At 30.9% G+C, this 23,275-nt stretch overlaps 1 protein-coding gene across 1 annotated transcript in view; it reads right to left on the bottom strand.

Moving 5' to 3' along the window:
• The window catches only part of LOC139510881 (uncharacterized), an 89,069-nt gene that overhangs the window by 51,545 nt on the left and 14,249 nt on the right, over positions 1–23,275 (bottom strand). The window contains exons 4-6 of the mRNA XM_071297424.1: positions 21,100–21,375; positions 20,528–20,791; positions 17,419–17,670 (exon numbers count right to left, since the gene is read on the bottom strand). Coding sequence (XP_071153525.1) covers positions 17,419–17,670; positions 20,528–20,791; positions 21,100–21,375 — 792 coding nt within the window. The remainder of the gene's footprint in view (positions 1–17,418; positions 17,671–20,527; positions 20,792–21,099; positions 21,376–23,275) is intronic.

Genomic DNA, 23,275 nt, shown 5'->3' with positions numbered 1-23,275 from the left:
AAATCATAATCATGGACTTTCTATATTCTTGTCACAATCGAAGCCTTTAAAATAACAAATTACAAAAATAACTACTCCTAAACAATAAAAAGTACAAAAATCCAATGGTCGTAAACATAAATACATTCCTTAAAAAGAAAGAAATAATTTTTAGCAGATTTATTCTTGAATAATTCACATTTTCTACAAAAATCATATGAAAATCACTTATAACAACTGATTGCAATTAAAATTACAAATTTTTCAATATGAGAAGAAATATTTGCATTTTGGCAACGCGTACAAAAAAATAATATCTTTTTCCTTAAAGTAAACATAATTTATGAAAAACAACCAATCCTGATGAACAAAAAGTAATGAAATCATATGGCGGTTAATAATTTATATCATAATAAAACAATAACTGCATTCTTATTCCACAAAAATAAAAGTTTAAGCATTTTAAGTCTCATTATATTTCAATTCTAATTAGAAGACTTGTCTCAAGATGGTAAAATAACTGATTTCAACTAAAATAGTATCATTTTCAATAAAAAGAAGAATAGTTTTGGTTATTTTAAACGATGCGAATAATATTTTAGTATGATTTCTCTGACATTCTTTTAATTTTATCAAAAAAAAACTATTCTAAACTATAAAAAGTACAAAAATTTAATGGCAGTCAATAATTTTCAGTAAAATGAAGAAATATTTGCATTTTAGGCAACGCGTACAAAAATTTAGTATCTTTTTCCTTGAAGTAAGCATATTTTATCAAGAACAGCCAATCTTGATGTATAAAAAGTACTGAAATCAAATGACGGTTAATAATTTGTATCAAAATAAATCAATAACTGCATTCTTATTCCACAAAAATAAAAGTTTAAGTATTTTGATTCTCATTATATCTCAATTCTGATCAGAAGACTTGTCTGAAAATGGTAAAAATAACTGATTTCAAATAAAATAGTATAATTTTTGATAAAAAGAATAATAATTTTGGTTATTTATAAACAATGCGAAGAAAATTTTAGTATGATTTTTCTGATATTCTTTTAATTTTATGTAAAAAACTATTCTAAACTATAAAAAGTACAAAAATTTAATGGCGGTCAATAATTTTCAGTAAAATGAAGAAATATTTGCATTTTAGGCAACGCGTACAAAAATTTAGTATCTTTTTCCTTTAAGTAAGCATATTTTATAAAGAACAGCCAATCTTGATGTACAAAAAGTACTCAAATCATATGACGGTTAATAGTTTGTATGAAAATAAATCAATAACTGCATTCTTATTCCACAAAAATAAAAGTTTAAGTATTTTGATTCTCATTATATCTCAATTCTGATTAGAAGACTTGTCTGAAAATGGTAAAAATAACTGATTTCAAATAAAATAGTATAATTTTTGATAAAAAGAATAATAATTTTGGTTATTTTATACAATGCGAACAAAATTTTAGTATGATTTTTCTGATATTCTTTTAATTTTATGTAAAAAACTATTCTAAACTATAAAAAGTACAAAAATTTAATGGCGGTCAATAATTTTCAGTAAAATGAAGAAATTTTTGAATTTTAGGCAACGCGTACAAAAATTTAGTACCTTTTTCCTTAAAGTAAGCAGATTTTATGAAGAACAGCCAATCTTGATGTACAATAAGTACTCAAATCATATGACGGTTAATAATTTGTATCAAAATAAATCAATAACTACATTCTTATTCCACAAAAATAAAAGTTTAAGTATTTCAATTCTCATTATATCTCAATTCTGATTAGAAGACTTGTCTCAAGATGGTAAAAATAACTGATTTAAAAAAAAAAATCATTTTGATAAAAGAAGAACAATTTTGGTAATTCTAAACAATGCGAAAAATTTTTTAATATTATTTCTTTGACATTCTTTTAATTTCACGAAAAAACAACCTATTCGAAACTATAGAAAGTTCAAAAATCGAATGGCGGTCAATAATAACCATTTTCGTAGGAATAAGTTTATGTTAACAGAGTCATATAATACAATTATGTATTATATGTCTCTGATGTTAACAATATTTAATACAAAACTATTAATCAACACAAATAATTTAACGCTCTAAGCATATATATATATACTATTTTCACTTTTTTATTGCAACCAATTTTATTACAAATTAACGTGTAAATTAAGGTGTCTTCGTAGAGGTCCGCGTTCATCGTTTGTAAATACTGTCGAGTTCGGTTTACATAAGAATTTTAAATATATACGTATCCGTCCGATCCGTGCATAAATTTAATTTACTGATCGATCGGTGACAGTTGTCAGGGTAACTCTCACATAGGTGATTTGACTTATCTGACGGATCCTATGGGTCACCGATCACCGATCACTCATCGATCAGTCAAACATCCGTCACCGATCATTCACCGATCAGTCAAGTTCACGTCAAACAGTAACGCCTAAGGTTGCAAGTACTGTACGAGATAGGTGGAAGATAGTAACAAAATATTTAGAAAGCCATGTTATTTATATCGTCAGCATCCCACAATCAAGGGGAAACTGAACACTCACAAACATGTTTAGTCCCGCCAAATGTTTTCATCCCATTGTTCGATTTCAGTTACCTGCAAATCAGTGGTTGTCATTTGTGTAAGTGTCGTACTTGCTTTACATAAATTGTATTGTTATAAATTAGCGTGTACGTTTTCCAAATTGAAAAAGTATAATGTATACAATATGTACTTTCAACGACAAACACTGTTTTGATGACGTCGTTGTCTAAATTTCTACATTTTTTGCTGGCATCTCTCTTAGATCAATAAGTATGTTTGTTTTAATTGTTTAGTCAAAGTTTTATGTTATCACAGTTTCGGCTGCTATATCACACTTATTGTCATATTAATCTATTATGTCTGTTTGTGTTACTCATGCCCTTTTGTCAATATAATGGAACTATATGCAACTGTCATACTTGTAGGCGGTTTAGCTATATAATAAATAAAATAAAATAAATAATCTTTATTTCAAGAGGATGATCCCATTAGTTAAAACTAATCTTCCTGAGAGTCCTCAAAATAATAATAACATATTTATAAGTACATAGAGTATTATAAAGTTATATTATACACAATATACAATTGTATTTAAATAATAATGAAAAAGCATATTAATTTGCACAATTGATGAAAAATTTGTAACATTTTGTTTTAAAAGATACAAGTGTATTACTCATTTTTATTTCTTTTGGTAAACTGTTCCATATTTGAGAACCTGAATATGTAAATGTTTTCTTTAAAAAAATTGTTTTTGGTTTTGGAAGATTTAATAGTTTTTCATCAGCTGAACGTAAGTTCTAATTTTGATTATCAGTAAAATGAAAATTTTCTTGTAAATAGTTAGGAACCATGCCATTTAATGATAAATACCATTTAATGATATAATAAAGTTTAACCAACCTTTTCTTTGAAAGTTGCCAGGTTTTACTTGTTTTTATTGATTTATAGCGCTTGATTTTGTCAGTTTTTATAGAATTTCCATTTTTCTAAATTGTCGTACAGTTTGGTTTGTCAGTTTTACATTGTGTATGTCAGGGTAAATAATTGCTGATAAGTTTGTTCTCGTTGTTGTACACTGAACTATTATAACTTATATCCACGTGGTTTGAACCCTTTTTGGTAGTTAACTCATTATCAATCATACCACGTTTCCGTATTCACATATAGAATTATTGTATCGTCGCATGAGAATTATACTGTTATATCTCCAATTTTCAAAAAAATGCCAATATTTTGCACACAGAATTATCTTACTATCATGTTCTATCTGTATGATGTCTCATATATAGTTTTCCCTGCTTTGTAATCCTTATTTTCAGTATTAAACTGTTCAAACTCCTTTCTTAACCCGTGTATTCAGCATTATAATGTTCTATCTCCATAGCCAATAGGATATCTCGGTTTAAGTCACATGGACAAAGTTGACGAATAGCGATTTTTAAAAAGCATGTCAATTATCTGGTGAGTTAATTTCTTATGTTTTCCTTTTTAATGTCAAAGAATTGTTTCATTTTCTGTTCAAACTTGCAAATTATGTATTTAGATATTCCTTCTGATAGAAAACACTTCAAGAAGAATGCATTTTATTATCAAATGGAGATGCATCACTATAATGTTAAAAGCAATATACTCTTATACAATGTTTTGAAATAAAAAAAAAATAGAGATACATCATTATAATGTTAAAAAATACTCTTAGACTATATACACAAAGTATTAAAAAAACAACTAGTATCACAGTCCAAAACAACCTCAAATCCGAAAATAAATCTGTCTCAAAATGAAAACATTCAATCTAAAATTTGTATTTTTTTAAAAACTTTTGAGATTCTGTCAAGAACCTTATTCATTTATTTTCTTTCTTTAAATTGCAGTGACTATGGTGTCCCAACAACGATCATCGACCTGCCAGATTTAGCTATTATTCACATTTTTTTCATATATTGAACTGGAAGAGTTTTAATCCGACTTGCCAAAGGTTTAATCAAATAGTTAAATTCACATCCAGTCTATGGAGAAACTTTGAATTCTCTCGTTCCATACATTTGTATGAAAAAGATTTGGAGTACATTTTATAGCATTCTAGTTGTTTCTGTTTCTTTGACATTTATTTGTCCTAATATTACCTCAGCTGTATTTGGCAAAATTTTTAGGAATTTTGGTCATCAATGCTCTTAAACTTCGTACTTTATTTGGCCTTTTTAACTTTTTAGGATTCGAGCTTCACTGATCAATCTTTTGTAGACGAAACGCGCGTCTGGCGTAAATACAAAATTTAATCCTGGTATCTATGATGAGTTTGTTTACAATGCCAGCATAGCCAGTTTAAACTTTTTATTGTGCTCTAATATTAGCAAATCAACGAACTTAACATGGCTTGATTTGTCAAATTCAGAAATTTCAAAAACCTGTTGCCTACTACAGATGCCAAATCTCGAATATTTGAACCTGTCACAGTAGAGGTTTCCCGATTTGCTACATATCAGGTACGGTTGGTACGTAACTCAACGGTTAGCGCTGTTTTGGAGATATAACTTAATGCATGAGATCAGTTTATTCATCATGATAAAATTAAATGAATTGAAATGCATATCAGCAAAAAACTAGCTTAGCGTTTTGTTTAATAACGATTTCATTGTTTCTAGAACACCTTTTTTATGATTCTTTATGAAATTATTTAGTTGTGCACAAGAGCATGAATCAAACAGACCTTAAACGAACTGAGTTGACACGGCCTTGATATTTTATATATAGATGTGCGTTTCTGTTTGACATTGGTATTGTTATTCTTTCGTTTATTTATAGAAAGAAAAAGATATATTATGTATGAATAATTGAAATACTATCTATCAACTATTTCTAAAATACGTGTTATTGGTGTTGGTTATTTTTGTTAACGTGTCAAAAGTGTGTTAATTTAATATTATATTTATAAGTCCATGCATGATTTTGAAATTAGATATTATTATTAAATATTCTATTTCGATCGTTACATCAGAAGAATTTTTTTAAGATGATTAGAGACTTGAGATTTCATATTGAGTGAGAAAAAGACACTCCTCTAATATCTTTTTATCAACAACTTGAGATTTTTTTTCTAAAAATGCATTCTAAAAAAGTAAACTAAAAATTTATTGAAAATAAGTATTCCCTATTCTATTGTCGATGAAAAAAACACTTATATAAAAAAGAAGATGTGGTATAATTGTCAATGAGACAACTCTCCACAAGAAACCAAATGACACAGAAATTAATAACTATAGGTCACCATAAGGTCTCCTACAACGAGCAAAGCCCATACCGCATAGTCCGCCATAAAAGGCCCCGAAATGACAAATGTAAAACAAGTCAAACGAGAAAAACTAACGGCCTAATTTATGTACATAAAAATGAACGAAAAACAAATATGTAACACAGCAACAAACGACAACCACTGAATTACAGGCTCCTGACTTGGGACAGACATGCACATACATACAGAATGTGGCAGGGTTAAACATGTTAGCGGGATCCCAACCATTCACCTAACTTTGGACTGTCGTGTAACAGTACAACATTAGAACGAACTATAAAAAAAAAAACAGTTGAAAAGGCTTAACTCATCAGAGATAGAAACAAATAGAAATACATCTAGCAAAAACACAGAGTGGACTTGGCCGGGTACTTGTTCACCCCAATAACAAATACACTCAGTACAGATCTGAGAGTATTCGCACTTACTGCCAGCTAGTCCAAAGCTAATAACAGCTAATAAACAAATCATGCATCCTAGACTAAATCATCAATCATCATAGAATTAATAAGACTAGAATAATCATCATATAACTACTATAAATTGTACTGACATTGTATTCTTTGAATATTTTATAAACGTATCTTTTATTTGACACTTTCTTTGTACTTTTATTGGTAAAATGTCGCATACGTGTGTTTTGCGATTTTTTTGAAAATGCAGAAAAAATGTATGAAAGGTATATATAATGAATTTGAACTACTTAAATAACTTACATTATTAAATTATATTAAAGAATGCGGGGAATTGATCCTGATTTTGTAATAACTAGTTTGTTGATCACCGTTGCGGCATAATCATATAAGTTTATCTAGACTTGCTCTTTTAGGTTTGTACTATTGTTTTTCAGCTGTCGCACGTAATAATTATTTTTTCAGCAGGACAGCTCCGAGGAAGGTTTTTTAATTTATATTTATCATTTATACATTTTCAATGAGGTCAATTTTGTATGTTAAAATAGCTCTTATTCTATCATGTTTTCTGAAAGCCTACCCCAAAAAATTGCCAAGCTATTCAATCTATACTGTTTAAAGTTATATTGAGCATGTATACGGATATTAAGTCTTGTGTTAAAAATGGAGAACTAAAAACAGATGTTTTCCCGTGTGAGGTAGGTGTAAGACAGGGAGAAAAAATGTCACCTTTTCTCTTTGCCTTATACCTGAATGACTTGGAGGAATATCTGGATGAAAACTCTATGGAAGGGTCTAAAATTTATGAATGAAAAATTTACAGAGAATCTTGATTTGTATATGAAGTTATTTATTCTTCTGTACGCCGACGATACTATTATTTTTGCGGAGTCGGCAGAAGGGTTACAAAAGGCTCTGAATGTTTTTGAGCAATATTGTTTTGAGTGGAAACTCACTGTGAATATATCAAAAACTAAGATTGTAATTTTTTCAAAGAGAAAGTTTAATAAGAATGTTACTTTTAAACTTTTAAACTATGTAATGTAATTATTGAAATGGAAGATTCATATGTTTATCTTGGTCTGCTGTTTAATTACAACGGAAACTTCTTTCAAGCTCGAAAAAAACTGGTAGACCAAGCTCAAAAAGCACTTTATGCTCTTTACAAGAAGATACAAAATATCTCACTCCCGATTGATTTTGCAGTTAAAATTATTTGATGCATTGGTTGTTCCTATTTTGACCTATTCCTCGGAAATATGGGGGGTTTGAAAATAAAAATAATACTGAAAAATTACATTTACAGTTTTGTAAGCGCATTCTGGGGGTGCGATCCTCTACGCCAAATTTTATGGTGTATGGAGAACTTGGAATATTTCCACTTGGACTGCAGATCAAGTTAAAAATAGTATGTTTTTGGCACAAGCTTGCAACAAATGATGAAACATTATCGGGTAAACTGTATACGTTACTTTGGTACATGCATGAGCATGAAGATTATAATTTCAAATGGTTTAACTATGTAAAAATATGGTTTAATGACTGTGGCTTTTGTGAAATATATAATATTCCGGAGCAAGTTGATTGTAATTATATTAAAACGAATGTAAGGCAGCGTCTCCAGGACCAGTTTATTCAGAAATGGTTCTCTGATATAAACAACTCATCAAGGGGGGAATTTTATATTCACTTTAAAGAAGAGTTTTGCTTAGAACCATATCTGTTAAAATTATGGCGGGGTCATAGAGTAAATATATGTTAATTAAGGGTATGTAATACAAAGTTTCCCATTGAATCAGGAAGATGGAGAAATGTACCACGAAATGAGAGAATTTGTCCACTTTGTAAAGCTGGTCTTGGGGATGTGAACCACTGTATATGTATATGTACCAATTGTGAAGTTAAAGATTGAAGGGGAAGTTCATACCTCCATATCATTTTAAATATCCAAATGTTAATGCTTAAATATTGTAATAATAATGTGCTGTCTAAGCTGTCAATTTTTATTCAAAAGGTAGAAAAGATGCTTGTCTGATTTAAAATTGCAATAAACAAAGATTTACTTCTGAAAATGTATAATTTAAAAATGTAAACTGTATGTATTATGAACTATGTATATTGTATGTATTATGAACTATGCTGTAATTTATATTGTGTATAATATGCTCCTGTTACACAGTCTTCTGCGGCTCCGTTTTCTTTAATAAACTAAACTAAAAACTAAACTATCAATATAATAAACGATTATTAAATAAAAATGAATGTACTTTATATTAAGCTTGTTTATGCCTGTGCAATTTCAAGGGAAATAAATCTTAATCATAAACCGTTTGTGCAACGGTAACTTGCAACGGTTGGTTGAAAGCATAATCGAGTACACACAATATCAAGTGATATGAATAGGTAACATATCCACATGAAATTTATACCAAGTTGTAGCTAAAATTCCTCCAAATACTTTTGGTAAGGATTCTTAAAACATACGTTGACATTAAGGGCATATATGCATTATCTTAAAAAGTTCAATGACGGCTCCCAGTTCGTACTACGGTTGGTACGGTACCAAATCGGGAAACCTCTACAGTGAGCATCTAGTTGACGTAGACTTTGTGTGCCAACTGTCATAAGTTGACCAATTTGTATTTGTCTCTTGATACAGTTACTCCACTAACTATACTTTACATTGTACACCACTTATACTTGATAGATACATTGGATATATGTGGAATTCCTCTTTCATAGACGCAATACTTCACTGGGGTAAAGCTGATGACCGTAACTGCATTCACGGTCATCCCAAGATGTCGGATGAAAAATTAGGTCATTTTCTGTATTGTCTGTTAAAGTGTTTCTATATCATTTTCTTTACAAATCATACATTGAAACGATGTAAATTTATAAAAGAATCACTCGGAAATCACTAATTACTTCCGAGAAATGTGCATGAAACGGGAAATTCGATTTGAAAAAATCGCCAAGATGACCGTAAATCACAATCGAGATGACCGTAACAGAATCAGAGATTCATAACAAGGCTGACCGTAACTGCTTTTAAGATGACCGTAATTTGTAAATGATGACCGTAACTTTTAAAGGATGACCCTCAATTCTAAGAAATATCCGTATTTATACAACTATCTTTTTATATCAAATGATTAATCGTGTTGGTATACACATATAAATATGAGAGTTTTATCCTATAGGTAGAAGAAAATAAGACGTGCTTCAAATGCAAAGATTACCATATGTATCTTTTTTACAGTAGAGGGTTTAATTTTTAAAATGAATTTGACAAAAGACATTCAAATGAACAGGAAGGGAAAAAATGCTACAAAAGCGCGATAAAATGACACCTTACAAGCATAATGAAAAAAATGCGGTGCACAGCCTTCAACTGCTCGACAAAAGATTTTTTGTTTGTTTCTGGGATTCCTTTAAAAGACATATAATAAATACACATTTTTAAAAATGCCAAAAATTGGCATGTACAACCATTGATATTATATCGTCTTTCATTTTGTCATGCAAATAAAATAACAGAAACATTTTGAAAATATCATTCGAATAAACTAGTGAAGGTGAGCTCCAGCAAAGTAGATCCTTAAAATAGTATTGTACGAAAAGCGTATCACAAGGCGGAACGTTGTCAATACTCTTGCTTTGTACGTTTTAAAGACAAAATATACACCCCAAACATGCCCTAACATAAAAAGGTGCACTCGATTTTTCTCGTTTCGATACAATCGTTACCTGTTTTGGGGAATTTTTTCTTTATTCACATAATGGAAGGACAGACACGAAAATTTCTGAACTAAAAGATTGATATTTTCTTCGTCCGTGATAAAAAAAAATCGGAGGTTATGCATTTTCTACATCCAACTTATAGATACTATATATAAAAAAGAAGATGTGTTATTATTGCCAATGAGACAACTATCCAGAAAAGACCAAAATGACACAAACATTAACAACTATAGGTAACCGTAAGGCCTTCAACAATGAGCAAAGTCCATACTGCATAGTCAGCTATAAAAGGCCCCGATAAGAACCATGTCGTCGACTTGATATCTTATTGTTTTGCATTACTATGTAATAGATACATTGAAAACTTATGCAAATGGTGTTTTTAAAATAAGAAAATTGTCGTTTTATTTGTTTCTATTAACTTTTTAAAATTTTGTTACTATATCAAACATTACAGTTAACATTTATCGCTTTCTCGATAAACACAGAGCTTCGATTCTTTTGTTCTATTTCAAAAGTGTTTCCGCCTGCATATATCAAGACAAATTAAGATTTTAATCTGCTTCCTCTGGAACCATACACATGGGCTCGATTACCAAATATTCGTATGTATTATTAATGTTTTTAATGCTCCATTTATTGGCAATATGTTTTTCTGGTCTGTGCGTACGTTCGTCCGTTCGTTTGTTTGTTTGTCCGTTTGTCCAGCTTCAAGTTAAATAAAATTGAAACTTAGTACACATTTTCCCCTATGGTATGATCTTTTTAATTCTAATGCCAAATTACAGTTTTATCCCATTTTCATAGTCCACTAAACATAGAAAATGATAGTGTAGATGAGGCATCCGTGTACTAGGGACACATTCATGTTTCTTCAAATTTTCGTCGTATCGCTGTCAATTTGTGTTAAAATTTTAACGTCGATATCAATAAATATTTCATTGTTTACGAGAAAAATGCAATTTACGGTCATCCTTTACAAGTTACGTTCATCTTTTTACCAATCACGGTCATCCTTGTTTTATGTTACGGTCATCTTGAAAATATTTTGATTATGATTTACGGTCATCTTAACGATTTTTTTAAATCGATTTTCCCGTTTCATGCACATTTCTCGGAAGTAATTAGTGATTTTCGAGTGATTCTTTTATAAATTTACATCGTTTCAGTGTATGAATTGTAAAGAAAATGATATAGAAACACTTTAAAAGACAATACAGAAACTGACCTAATTTTTCATCCGACATCTTGGGATGACCGTGAATGCAGTTACGGTCATCAGCTTTACCCCAGTGATACTTACTAAGTGCTATTCAACTCTGTTATCTATTCACTTAAGTTTTCGACCTGGCGTCAATGAAGATGAATTCCTTGAATTTGTTCATTTCAATTACACAAATTTGATATACTATTTGTGTAATAAGTACGAGATCACAGACAATTCTTTTTAAAAAGATGGATGACATAAACACTACAGGTATCCATGTTTCAACAGAAGAACTGTTACAAGCTATACAAGACACAGATGAGAATACTACTATTTTGTTATAGAGGAACCATGTCAAACAAATCAAAATGAAAATATAAAAGACACAAATGAAATTATTAAAGACAAGTACAAACAACTTATATCTACAAAGAGCAACCAAATAAATGTTAATAGTGATCAGAACAATAACACTAACGAAAACAATGAAAGTACAAATAATGAAGATACAAATAATGAAAGCAAACAAAGAAGCAGAAAACGAAAGAGACAAACACAAAACTGGAAACAAAACGTACGTAAGCGTTATCGCCAGTCTGGCAAAGAATATATCAACGCAAAGGGAAAAACTGTTGAAAGTAAAAGAATAAAAACCAGGAAAGATTGCAAGGGCCATTGTAAATACAAATGTAGTGAAAAGATGTCTGCTTCTGAAAGGAAGAGCCTTTTTGATTCGTTTTGGTCATTGAATGATTCTGCAAAGAATGTTTTCTATTCAAGGACTGTAAGAAACAAAAAGAAAAGGCTTCGCACTTGCAAACAAAATTCCAGAAAACAATTTTCATATGAGTACAACTTCATCCTTGGTCTAATCAAAGTGCGGGTTTGCAAAGAATTCTATTTAAGCACTCTTGATATAAGTGCGCGGAGAATACAGTGGTATTTTGATCATAAGAATCCTGATTTTTTTAGGACAAAAGAGGACAACATATCAAGTACAAACTTCTTTAAGCAGCCCTATGAATTATTCGTGATCATTACAACTCATTTCCGAGAGTTGAATCTCATTATTGTAGAGCTAATTCATATCGTAAATACTTAGAACAAACGTTGTCTCTTTCAAAAATGTATCAGCTGTATACGGAAAAATGTCAGTCAAAGTCCATCAAAGTTAAGAAAAGTCATATCTATCGAAGTATTTTAACAGTGAATTCAACTTAGGATTTCACATTCCTAAAAAAGAAAGGTGTGATCAATGTGAAGAATGTAAATCCAGTTAAAAAAACAATGTTTTAAATGATGAATTTAAGAAAAAATACGAAAATCACATTGAAAACAAAAACAACGCTAAAGTAGAACGAGATCAGGACAGACATAGTATCAAGCCTGGTGTTTGCTTTGATATGCAAAATGTAATCACATGTCCTCGTGCTAATATTTCAAATTTCTTTTATAAAAGAAAACTCAACATGTACAATCTTACTGCTCACTTTTCTCTGAATAAAGGTGCATACAATGCTGTATGGCCAGAAACTTTAGCTGGACGAGGAGGGAATGAAATTACAAGTGCCCTTATTGTTTATTTTGAAAAATATTTTGGCTGAATTTAAAACATTAGATACAATTACCTTGTGGTCATGTGTACCACAGAACAGAAATTCTTTAATGTTGTCAGCTTTAAAAATTTGCTATATATGACCCCAACTCTTACAACAATAGAACAAAACTTTTCAGAGGCTGGACACTCCACAATCCAGGAAGTTGATAATGTCCATAGCCACATAGAGAAGGCACTTCACCTGAATGAAATCTATAGTCCTGTCAGCTGAATGAAAGAGGGACGAAAGATACCAGAGGGAGAGCCAAACTCATAGATTGAAAACAAACTGACATCGCCATAGCTAAAAATAAAAAGACAAACAGACAAATAATAGTACTGAAGACACAACATAGAAAACTAAAGACTAAGCAACACGAACCCCACCAAAACTGGGGGTGATCTAAGGTGCTCCGCAAGGGCAAGCAGATCATGAGAGTGCTGAATAATGTACGGAAACGAAGCATGAAAGCAATTCAGATGAATGAGTCGGACTTTATGAATTTCCAAAAGGCCAGTTTGTCTTATGCTTTTTCTGAAGCTAAAACTTGATTCATCCATGCCATGTCATGTGAAATACAAAAAAGCTTATGGAGATGAAAGTTACACCGAGGTTTCTGTTAGAAAACAAACACGGAAGGGGAGTGGTGGCATTTAAGGCTTTACTCCACCTAAAATTGTAAAACTTGGCAAGACTCCCACGTTGTCGAAGGAAAAGATTGCCGACATCAAGACAATGTATAAATATATGCCAGTAAATGATCGTCGCTACTTTGAAAAAGTATTGAAATAAATTCAATGAAGCAGAAATTGAATTGAATTGGAATTGAAACATATGTTTTTGAATTGTGACAAGTTTGTTTCAACAGAAAGGTGTGAATAACATTTAGAAGGATACTTTTTAAATTTGTTATCCTATTTCAAAGTAGGTGTATTCCATGTTTTTGCTTTTCAAATCCACAAGATATAATATTTGTTCTTCTTATATTCAAAGGGTTAGACTAGATAATCAATGGTTATTTTCCAATAAGGCACAAAAAATGTGAATAACAACTGGAATTGAACAAAAATATGTCCAAAAGTTTGATTAAACTAGATTGTGGTTCATTTTTATTTTACATTCATTATTTTTATGATTTCACTATTTTCAAGAAGGATGTTTTATTTTTTATTTTTAGTTGTTTGAAACCAAAGTCGTTGATACTTTTAGGTATGTTAGTTTATTTGATGGTTATTTTTTTGAAATAAAACATTAGAAAGTTTCCTGTGTTTTTTAATACTTAAAGAGTGGTCAATGTCGAAGGAATTCATTATGGGAGCAGTATGCTTAAAGAACTTCTAGTTTAGAAGTATACTGTTTTATATCCAATATCAGTACAAGATTTAACTTTTTCATTCTTTTTTGGTCATACAATGTTCTATCTCAAATATCTGATTTCAATTTCTTTTCAAATGATCAAAGTATTATATTATGTAAAACACTTACAATACACCTAGGACCTGTATAAGCATTTCCCCTTTTTAATTTAAAGATTGGGTTTAATATAAAATAAATATGAGCAAATAAACTTCGTCTTATTTTGACAACATTGGACATTAACCAGTATAATTCTTAGGTGACGGTATTCCAACGATCGGAAGATGATATTATTTAATGCATTTAGAAATAGCCTGTTGTTACAATTACAAATTATTTAAAGTACTAGATTAATGATGAAGAACGACTGAAAACGACACTACATATGTTGGATGGTCGTCAACGCGAATAAAATGACCGATAAGTCGTATCGGTGTTTCTACCTATTAGCAGCATTATTTTGACCTATTTTAAATATTCTGATACCAGTGTAGTCGTCTGCATAGTAATATTACTTTGAGTCCTATTCCCAATTGTTTCACTTTTATCATGTGTGTATTCAAATGGCAAGTTGTGCATTTATATAGGCAATGCTTATACTGCAGACGCACCCAGTTTTGACCCTTTCGTCATGTTCGGAGTTGATGTAATGATTCCCTCAGCTTTTGTTGGTTACCTAGTTCTGTTCTATTCTGTTTTTGTAGCATTCTTCCACTATCTTGGAGAATCGTTTAATATACAACGTAATACGTCTACTACTGTTCTTCAGTTATGGACTGACACCACATCTTAATCGTCCAGGGAGATAGTTTTTAATCAAAATACAGATCCTGATATGAATAATGTTTCAAGATCCCTCTAATGAGATAAATAATCCTCCGTCACTCTCACGGTAACGGTATGTATACTCTCACTTTACATTTAAAATTATTGTTCCTGTCACCATGTGACACTATAACACACTTCTGATAGAACCACGATCTGTTATTGTAAAGTCTTAATCTATTACTCCTCTCAATGTGTAAAGCAAAGCACAGGCATCTGCTCACTGCCTCAAATTCTTCATGTCTAGATGAATGGATAACTTTATATCCTGTACAGTCCAGAAAAATCAAAGACAATAACTCATCCGGCTGTTCAAAAATTGCATTAGTGAGTTTCACATCTTTTAGCACCTCAGTGGTTTTTCCATGTAAAAGTTTCAAAAAATGGACTTCTTATACTGTCAATAGCGACATATCGAATAAGGAAATGTTTCCTATCTTCAGCACCAATATGACATAATAAACAGGTTTAGTCTACTTCATACTTATTAAATATTTGTTTATGGATTTGAAGTAAGTAATTGTCTACCATAAGTCTGCATTTGATACCTGCCCTCTGAATTGAGAAATGTTCAAATTTTGCACTTTTCCATACTAGGTGTGGATTATCAAAAGTCAATTGATCAAAGTTTATATATTGAAGAGACGGTTTTTCACGGGCTTCAGAGTGTATTTTGTAAGTCCAATATATTTTTACAGATTTAGATACTAAGGTTTTCCATGTGAATTTTCCTGTGGGGTCTTGTAGTAGTATTGATGAAGAAGGTAGGTTGTATTTCACCAATAGCTGTTGAACGTAGATAAACCAGCTTTTTGATTTTTTGTCTTAGACAGCTAATTGTCTCTGAGTCTAGTTTAAACTCCACTATATTTGGATTTCTTATAACATTTCAGAACAAAGTTAAAGTTCTTTTATCAGTTTCCGCTTCTTTTGGCAGAAGGTCAGTCCCTGAATTAGCTGTTCTTTCTGGTAGATGTTGAATGCGTTTTAATAATTGTTTAAAACAAGATGACAGTGTGCTTTTATATCACTAACCATTAATCTAACTACTTCAAGTCCATATATGAGTCTTGGTATTATAAATATACGGATAATATGGATAGATACAGTGGGGTTTAACCCGTTCAGGCCATTAAGGCCGGCTCCCATCAGCGCATAGGTTGCCTTTCTTGCAGAACTGATACTTGATTCTTTGTGCCAAACTTTGATGAGTTATCTCTTTCGATAACTAGATGAACAGCAGATTGTGATGTTGGAGTCTCTTCCGAGTTCATGGTAAAATTTCTGGATTGTTTGTCATTAAATTGAACCACAGATGACTTTGTTTAACTTATACAGTAGTGTTCTTTATTTGCATAATCCCCTTGTATATCAAGCAATGCTTGTAGATCCTCTGGGTTGGTTTAGACCAGACATACATCATCTGCTGTATGTCTGGTCTCAAACAACCCAGAGGATTTTTCTCTCATTTATTTACAAGATTTGAACATCAGAAAACTACTGTCACCTTAATTTAGTCTGAATACAGAAGACAGTAGCTTTCTGATGTTCAAATTATTTAGTCTGAATTGTATATACTTTCTAACTGCTTCTCCACAATAAGATTGTATCGAACTTGTTTATCAATCTTCGTGTGTTTGTTTGAATATTTTTAGTTTTCCTATTCACCTCGAATAGTGAGGATTCATTCAAGATTACAACTAATATTACATGAGTTTAAAAAGTTGCATAACTCTTTGTGGAGGCGTCGACATTATAAAAATTGTGTAATGATCCTCATTTTGTCAGTTTTAGTTGTTTAAGGTTATTTTCGTCGGGAAAAGTTCCAATGCTCTAATCGTTATTGGTAAATACGTTTTTTACACTCATACTACGGTTGTTGATACAAAACACATAAAAAAGTGTCACAAAACAAAAGGAGTATGCCTTTCCGATATTGAAAATCCCTGTAAAGGAACAAAATGACCCGTTTGGAATAATTGTTATGTATTTTTAAGGAGAATGACTTTATTAACACCAAATATGATACTTCTATGTTTAACATTTAAACATTAGCTTTAATATAATATACATAAAAATGAGGCGATGTGATGTGATTGCACATGAGATAACTATACACCACAATTCAAATGAAGTTGATGTAAGCAATAATAGTTAGCCGTACGGTACGGCCTTTACTATCTATAAAACCCAATACTGTATCGTCGGCTATAAAAGGCCCCAACATACACATATGAAACATTTCAATTGAGAAAACTAACGGTCTACTAAAAACAAAACAATTTACGCAGTAAACATATCTTTTCTATATAGTGGCATTTTCGTTACAAGAAAATATCTGAGAAAGCAACTTCGAATTCACAATTACTTAAATTTATTATGATTGATATCAAATGTTCCTGATATGCATTAAACATTAGTTTACAGAACACCGTAACAAAACTCTTACACGAAATTCTACATTACCTGAGGTAAAAATCCATTTCTGTGTCTGTCGGTTGATCTTACATTGTTTGACTTCAATGTTTATTCCATCTGTGCTTATTACATCACCTATTTGTTCTTTCATCAGTCGTCTTAGTAAACAAGTTTTACCAACTCCACTTTCTCCAACAATCATAATTCTAATATAATACCTGACAGCGGTACCAGATTGGGCTGCTTTTAAAAACATGTTTCTGTCTTGTTCAGACATTTGCTTTACAGCATCTGGCATTTCTATAAATCAAATTTGTTTACATTGTTTATATCTTCGAGAAAGTTATTGTAAAGTGAAAGCCAAGTGCATAAGTTTTGGATAATAGTTATGTTATTTCCAATAGTTTAATTAAGATCATATAAACAATTTGTAGCGTTGGATGACGAGCATCAAAAAAATTGGATTCTCCACCTCGGTACTTGTTAAGCGGATAAGAAATTCTCATATCGTTACTTCATACTTAAAAGGGTAACACATATTTTTCTTTTAAATAAAAAAAAAGTTGACCGAAATCCAATTGTGTAAAGTACATTGTCATAAATATCATTAATAAATTAACTGAGTTTCAAAAATGAATATGAAAGGATTAAAAAAAACAATGAGTGATTTAAAAACAATTTTGTTCTTCAAAGATTTCTCACGTATTTTGTTATTCACTTATATTACATAATGATCTACCTATATAAATGTCATGGATCAATTTTTAGTACACAAGTCAGACTATAGAGAATACGCGCGTTTTTCGTTATTAGACTCTCAGTGACACTCAAATCAAAACAGTTTAAAAGCCGAAAGAATACGAAGTTTAATGGAATTAAAAGCCGAAAATAATAAAATGTTGTGCCAACAAACAGGCCAAGTCAATACTGCCTAGCGTGTAAACTATGCGCTGTTGAGCAATATTGCTGAATGGAAAGCAATACTTGATAAACAGGCAGATAAACATTGTGTAGAGTAAATCTTTCGCCCGGGATATTCTTATCTTGAACTGAACGATGAAAACTAAGTAGCAAAATGCAGTTATAAACATGTTGTTTCGACAATTGTTGACATGCAATTATAGATAGAACAGGACATTGCATAAAGATTAAATGATGCAATGTGATAATTATTTAGCTCAGCACTGATCAGCTCGATAGCCAAAATAAAATAATTCATCATCAACAAAAAAAAAAAAGATTCCGACATGCAAAATATTCAGATATTCAGCTTTTTGCCAATCTATACATCATGTACACTTGCAGTGGATGACTTGATAACTTATTCCCGTATTTACAAAATCAAAAACTGTACTCATTGAACGATTGTTAACAAATATAATAATAGAGGCCAGGAAATATCTGAACAGTTTTAAAACACTATTGAAAACGTGAGATTTGCTTAATTTATTAACCGGATCAAATTGTGAATGAATGACAATCGTTCGGTATATTTTACAATTAGTTCTTGAAAAGAAATCACCACATACACTCTCAGGATTCTCATCTAGCAGCAACCTATCATTTAAAGATGGTCTGTCCGCTGGAACAAATTTCAACAGTTGGATGTATATCCAAATGATTTGTTCCGCAAGTTTACGAAATGGGTACTCTAGATCTTTGGATGCCATTTTAAGTGAGGGACTGCCTACTGTTCATTTTAAATGAATTCTTATAAGATTATAGAACGTGCTTGTTCTGTTTTTTCTTTCGGTAGTATTCTGTAATCTATTGTTTGTCTTTTTGTCATTAATGTTGTCTATATTTTTGTATGAACTATGGTTTTTGATTACCAACTCTATCGTATATTCACGACCCCTTTTCTTACATAGAACTGCTGTCAAAGGATTACAAATAAATACATATAAGCTATATATCACGGTAAAGGGATAACCCCACCGTTTCCGTATTTGTGTAATAGTAATCTTTTTATTTTTATCTTTCTTTATTCAAGATAATTGAACATCTAATTTACATGTAACGCGACTCTAGCGTATAACATTGTCAGCCTGGTAATTATGATAAGTTTATTAACAATCACTGCATCCATGTCCATGTTAGTGGAGGTTTCCTCCCCGAGGGTATCAGCCATTCCAGTAGTAGGCACTTCTGTGTTTACATGCTTTAACTGTATGATCATAATTATAAATTTACTGTTTTCAAAACTTGAATTTTTTGAAGTAATGAAGTTATTTTTCCCAGGAACAATTTAACTTAGTTGTGTTTGGCAAAACCTCTCCGTATTTCGGTATTTCGGATCCTCAAAAAACTTCCAAGTTCGCAAACAAGGGCTGTTTTTACCTATTATTTTTTTTAGTGTCACTGATTAATCATTTGTTGACAAAACGCGCGTCTGGTGTTAATTTTGGTATATATTAGTTTTTGTTCACTTCTTAAAACAAAAATGTGATTCAACAAGTTTAGGTTCAGATTGACATCACATATTTAAAAACTCAAATGCAGGCTTATGCATCGCTGGTCTTCTGGGATAGTAGAACATGTAGAATATCCATAAAAAAAAAAAAAAAAGATAATATATATTAACATCTTGTACTTATGTTTATCTCATTGTAGAAATGGATGTATTGGTAGTCGTAGAATTATTAGTTGTACTCGAGTACTCTCAGATATTGAGTGTCCTGTTGTGTGGATGTATAAGTACCCGTCCGCATCCACATTGTGTTTTTGTGTATAGATGTATTTCTATTTGTTTTCATCTGATGAGTTAAGTAGTTTCTAGTCTAGTCAAAACTATGTTGTACTGTTACACCACTGTCCCAGGTTAAGGGAGGTTTAAACGCCAACAAACTAGTTAACCCCGCCACATTATAAATAAGCCTGTCATTCAGTGGTTGTCGTTTGTTGCTAAGTAACATATTTGTTTTTCGTTTAATATTTTGTACATAAATAAGGTAATTAATTCTCTATGTTGAATTGTTTTACATTTGTCATTTTCAGGTCTTTTATAGCTGACTATGCGGTACGGGTTTTGCTCATCATTGAATGCCGTACGATGACCTATAGCTGTAAATTTCTGTGTTATTTTGTCTCTTGTGGAGAGTTATTTCATTGGTAATGACACCACATCTTCTTATTTTTATGTGTCGTATTAAATTACCTTTTACTTCTAGATCTGAACAGCATGTTATATCTGTTTTATCTGTCATTTGTATTCTATAATTTCCTTTATCCTCCATTGTGGTCGTTCGAATGGTTAATTTGTGAACTTTATTGTGTAGTATCTCTATTTTAAATTTTGATGAATCGTTAACCAAAATGTTGTCTTTAAACCATGCTATAGGAAACGGTTTTTCTGCTTCGCATTCAAAGCTCACTTCTAAACCTTCCATTATCGTTTTGTCCTTGAGTGGATGAAAGAAGGCTAGAAAGTATAAAAAGTGTTCCTTAAAAACATACTGTTGTTAATGTATTTCACATATAATAACCAACATATGCATGTTTAGGGATACATTTAACTTTGCAACCTAAAATTCTTTTAAAATATATTAACATTTAAAATGCATTAACCCGGAAAAAAATCAAACACTTTGTAAATGTGGGGTGGGGCTCTATTATTCTAAAATGAATTTATCAATATTATGAATACTAACACTCAAAATATCTTGCCCGCATTTTAAAAAAAAACGTAATAAAAGCAAGTAGGAGAAAGGAATATTGTTTATAAATTACCTTTCACAGTTACTGGAAATTGTTTTTGTACGTTTCCAGCAATGATAAGGTATTGGCCAGAATTCGGTATTTTCGCACTTTGAATTGTCATCACGTGATCCTTTCCATTATGGTCAATAGATATACTCTTATTCCTTTCGATTTTATCAGGTTTCTTCCGATTTGAATTGTCTTTAAACCACTCAACTTCAATACTCTCCGAATATACTGAACATTTCAGTTGCAACTCCTCCCCTTCGATACAATATATTTGGTCAAATGAAGAAGTAAACATTGCTAAAAAAGACAAAATTGATAACATTTATTCGTAAAGAATGTTTTTATTAAAATTGTAAAATAAATTATTTGGTTCTAGATTTGATGCACATATAAATGAAAAATCAGTAGTAATTGGGGAACGTTACAAATCTAAATTATGAATTTTGGTATGCTTTACAAACCCTTATTGTCCAAAGGAAAAACCAAAATCAAACTTTCCATTTATACACCTTTACCTCCTATCAAAAATTTGACGACAGCATCTAAATTAAAACAACTGCAAAACATGCACATTAAGATATACACAAAATGCCTCGTCATACATGCACTATTGAAAACGCATTAATATATAGATATCGAAGACATTATCAACATACAACAATAAGAAACGAATATTTAAAGCTGTTGGAAAGTTAATTTCAATGATATCTTATAAATCATGAAGGATACCAGCATAATCAGTTTTGAATGAGGAATATGCAAATTGCCAAGAACAAATTGAACATATAAAAGGTCGTTTGCGACACAAATATCTAATAACTGTCATCCAAATTATTACAACACCGGTATGATTTTAGACATGATGACATTAGGAACCCATAATATCAATTTTAACTATGACCTTTCTATCAATGAAAACGTTTTATAGGAAGCACAAACACTTTAACATAGTATGCCTCTTTTCGGAGATTATGTTTGTAATTAAATCTTCATATCAGTCCGATTAAAAAAATATGCAGAAATTTTCAGGAATAAGAAAGAAAATTTATCTTGAAAAGAAGGTGGTGAATGAGTTATTTGACACATATGAGAAATAATGCCTTATTGTGTGTAGGATCTAGCTGATCTAAATGCCTGAATCCAAAAGATATTCCACATATTGAACAGCAATGGGAATGATATAACAGTGCTTTCTGATTCCCACAAATAGCTAAACTATTGTTTTTATTACAACTCTTATAAAACAAATATTTTTACAATAAGGTTAATTGTTTCCTCTCAAATTTTTACTGTTATCAGATGGAATTCCATTACATCATGACAACCTGTAAAGCTTGTGTCTGCTAGTGATCAACACAGATCATTCCGGACTGAAGTGTTCGGGGTTGTACTGATCATTTGAATTCACGTAGCCACATTTTAACTTTTTTCGTCAAAAATTCACATATTGCAAAATATTAGCCTTAAACGTGTACTATTTCCCTCCCTCATAATATGCATTCATATATTAAAAACAGTGTCTGAATTATACGAAATTGTTATAAATCCACAGTCAGTTACTTTTACTAAGTAATTTGATGTTTACCCGTACTATCATTACTTCCTTCAATGTATTGGCAGATACGTAATTTTACAAATTACTCACCTAAATCTCATAAAATGTCTTAAATGAAAGTTGTTTGTAAACTTTAAATTTTATTGACTGATAGTGAAAAAAAATTGTTTATGACCTTAAATACATTACTGATAAATTAATAGTCCATTACTGACACCTGATGAAAAAAGTGGTGTCAACATTCCTTTTCACTTCAATACCTTTGATTTTTTACTTAACTCATTGTAAAAGATGTAAAAATTATTTAAAGCAGTAAGACAAATAAGGTAAAATCAACCAAAATTGATCTCAATATTCAGTTTGTGAATATTAATATATGTAGTCAGATTTTAAATTTCAATTTGTTTCTAATAAAATCATACATAACAGTCAGTTTAAATTGAGTAGGAATTGAAACATAGTTTTAAAATATGCATGTAGAAAGATGAAATATGTACAATTCAGGATATACCTGTTTTCATCTGATGTTAAACTTAAGGTAAAATATTTATAAAGCTGTGCAAATTGCAAACTTTGTTTGAACAGATAAGACTTTTGAATCGGTTGTCTGACACCTGTTAAAATTGGGTTCTCTGTAACTTT

Source organism: Mytilus edulis, chromosome 2 (assembly GCF_963676685.1).
Source record: "Mytilus edulis chromosome 2, xbMytEdul2.2, whole genome shotgun sequence".
In the NCBI taxonomy this organism is placed as follows: Eukaryota; Metazoa; Mollusca; class Bivalvia; order Mytilida; family Mytilidae; genus Mytilus; species Mytilus edulis.
The sequence above is the reverse complement of the archived record's forward strand: the minus strand, read 5'-3'. Positions and strand labels throughout refer to the sequence as shown.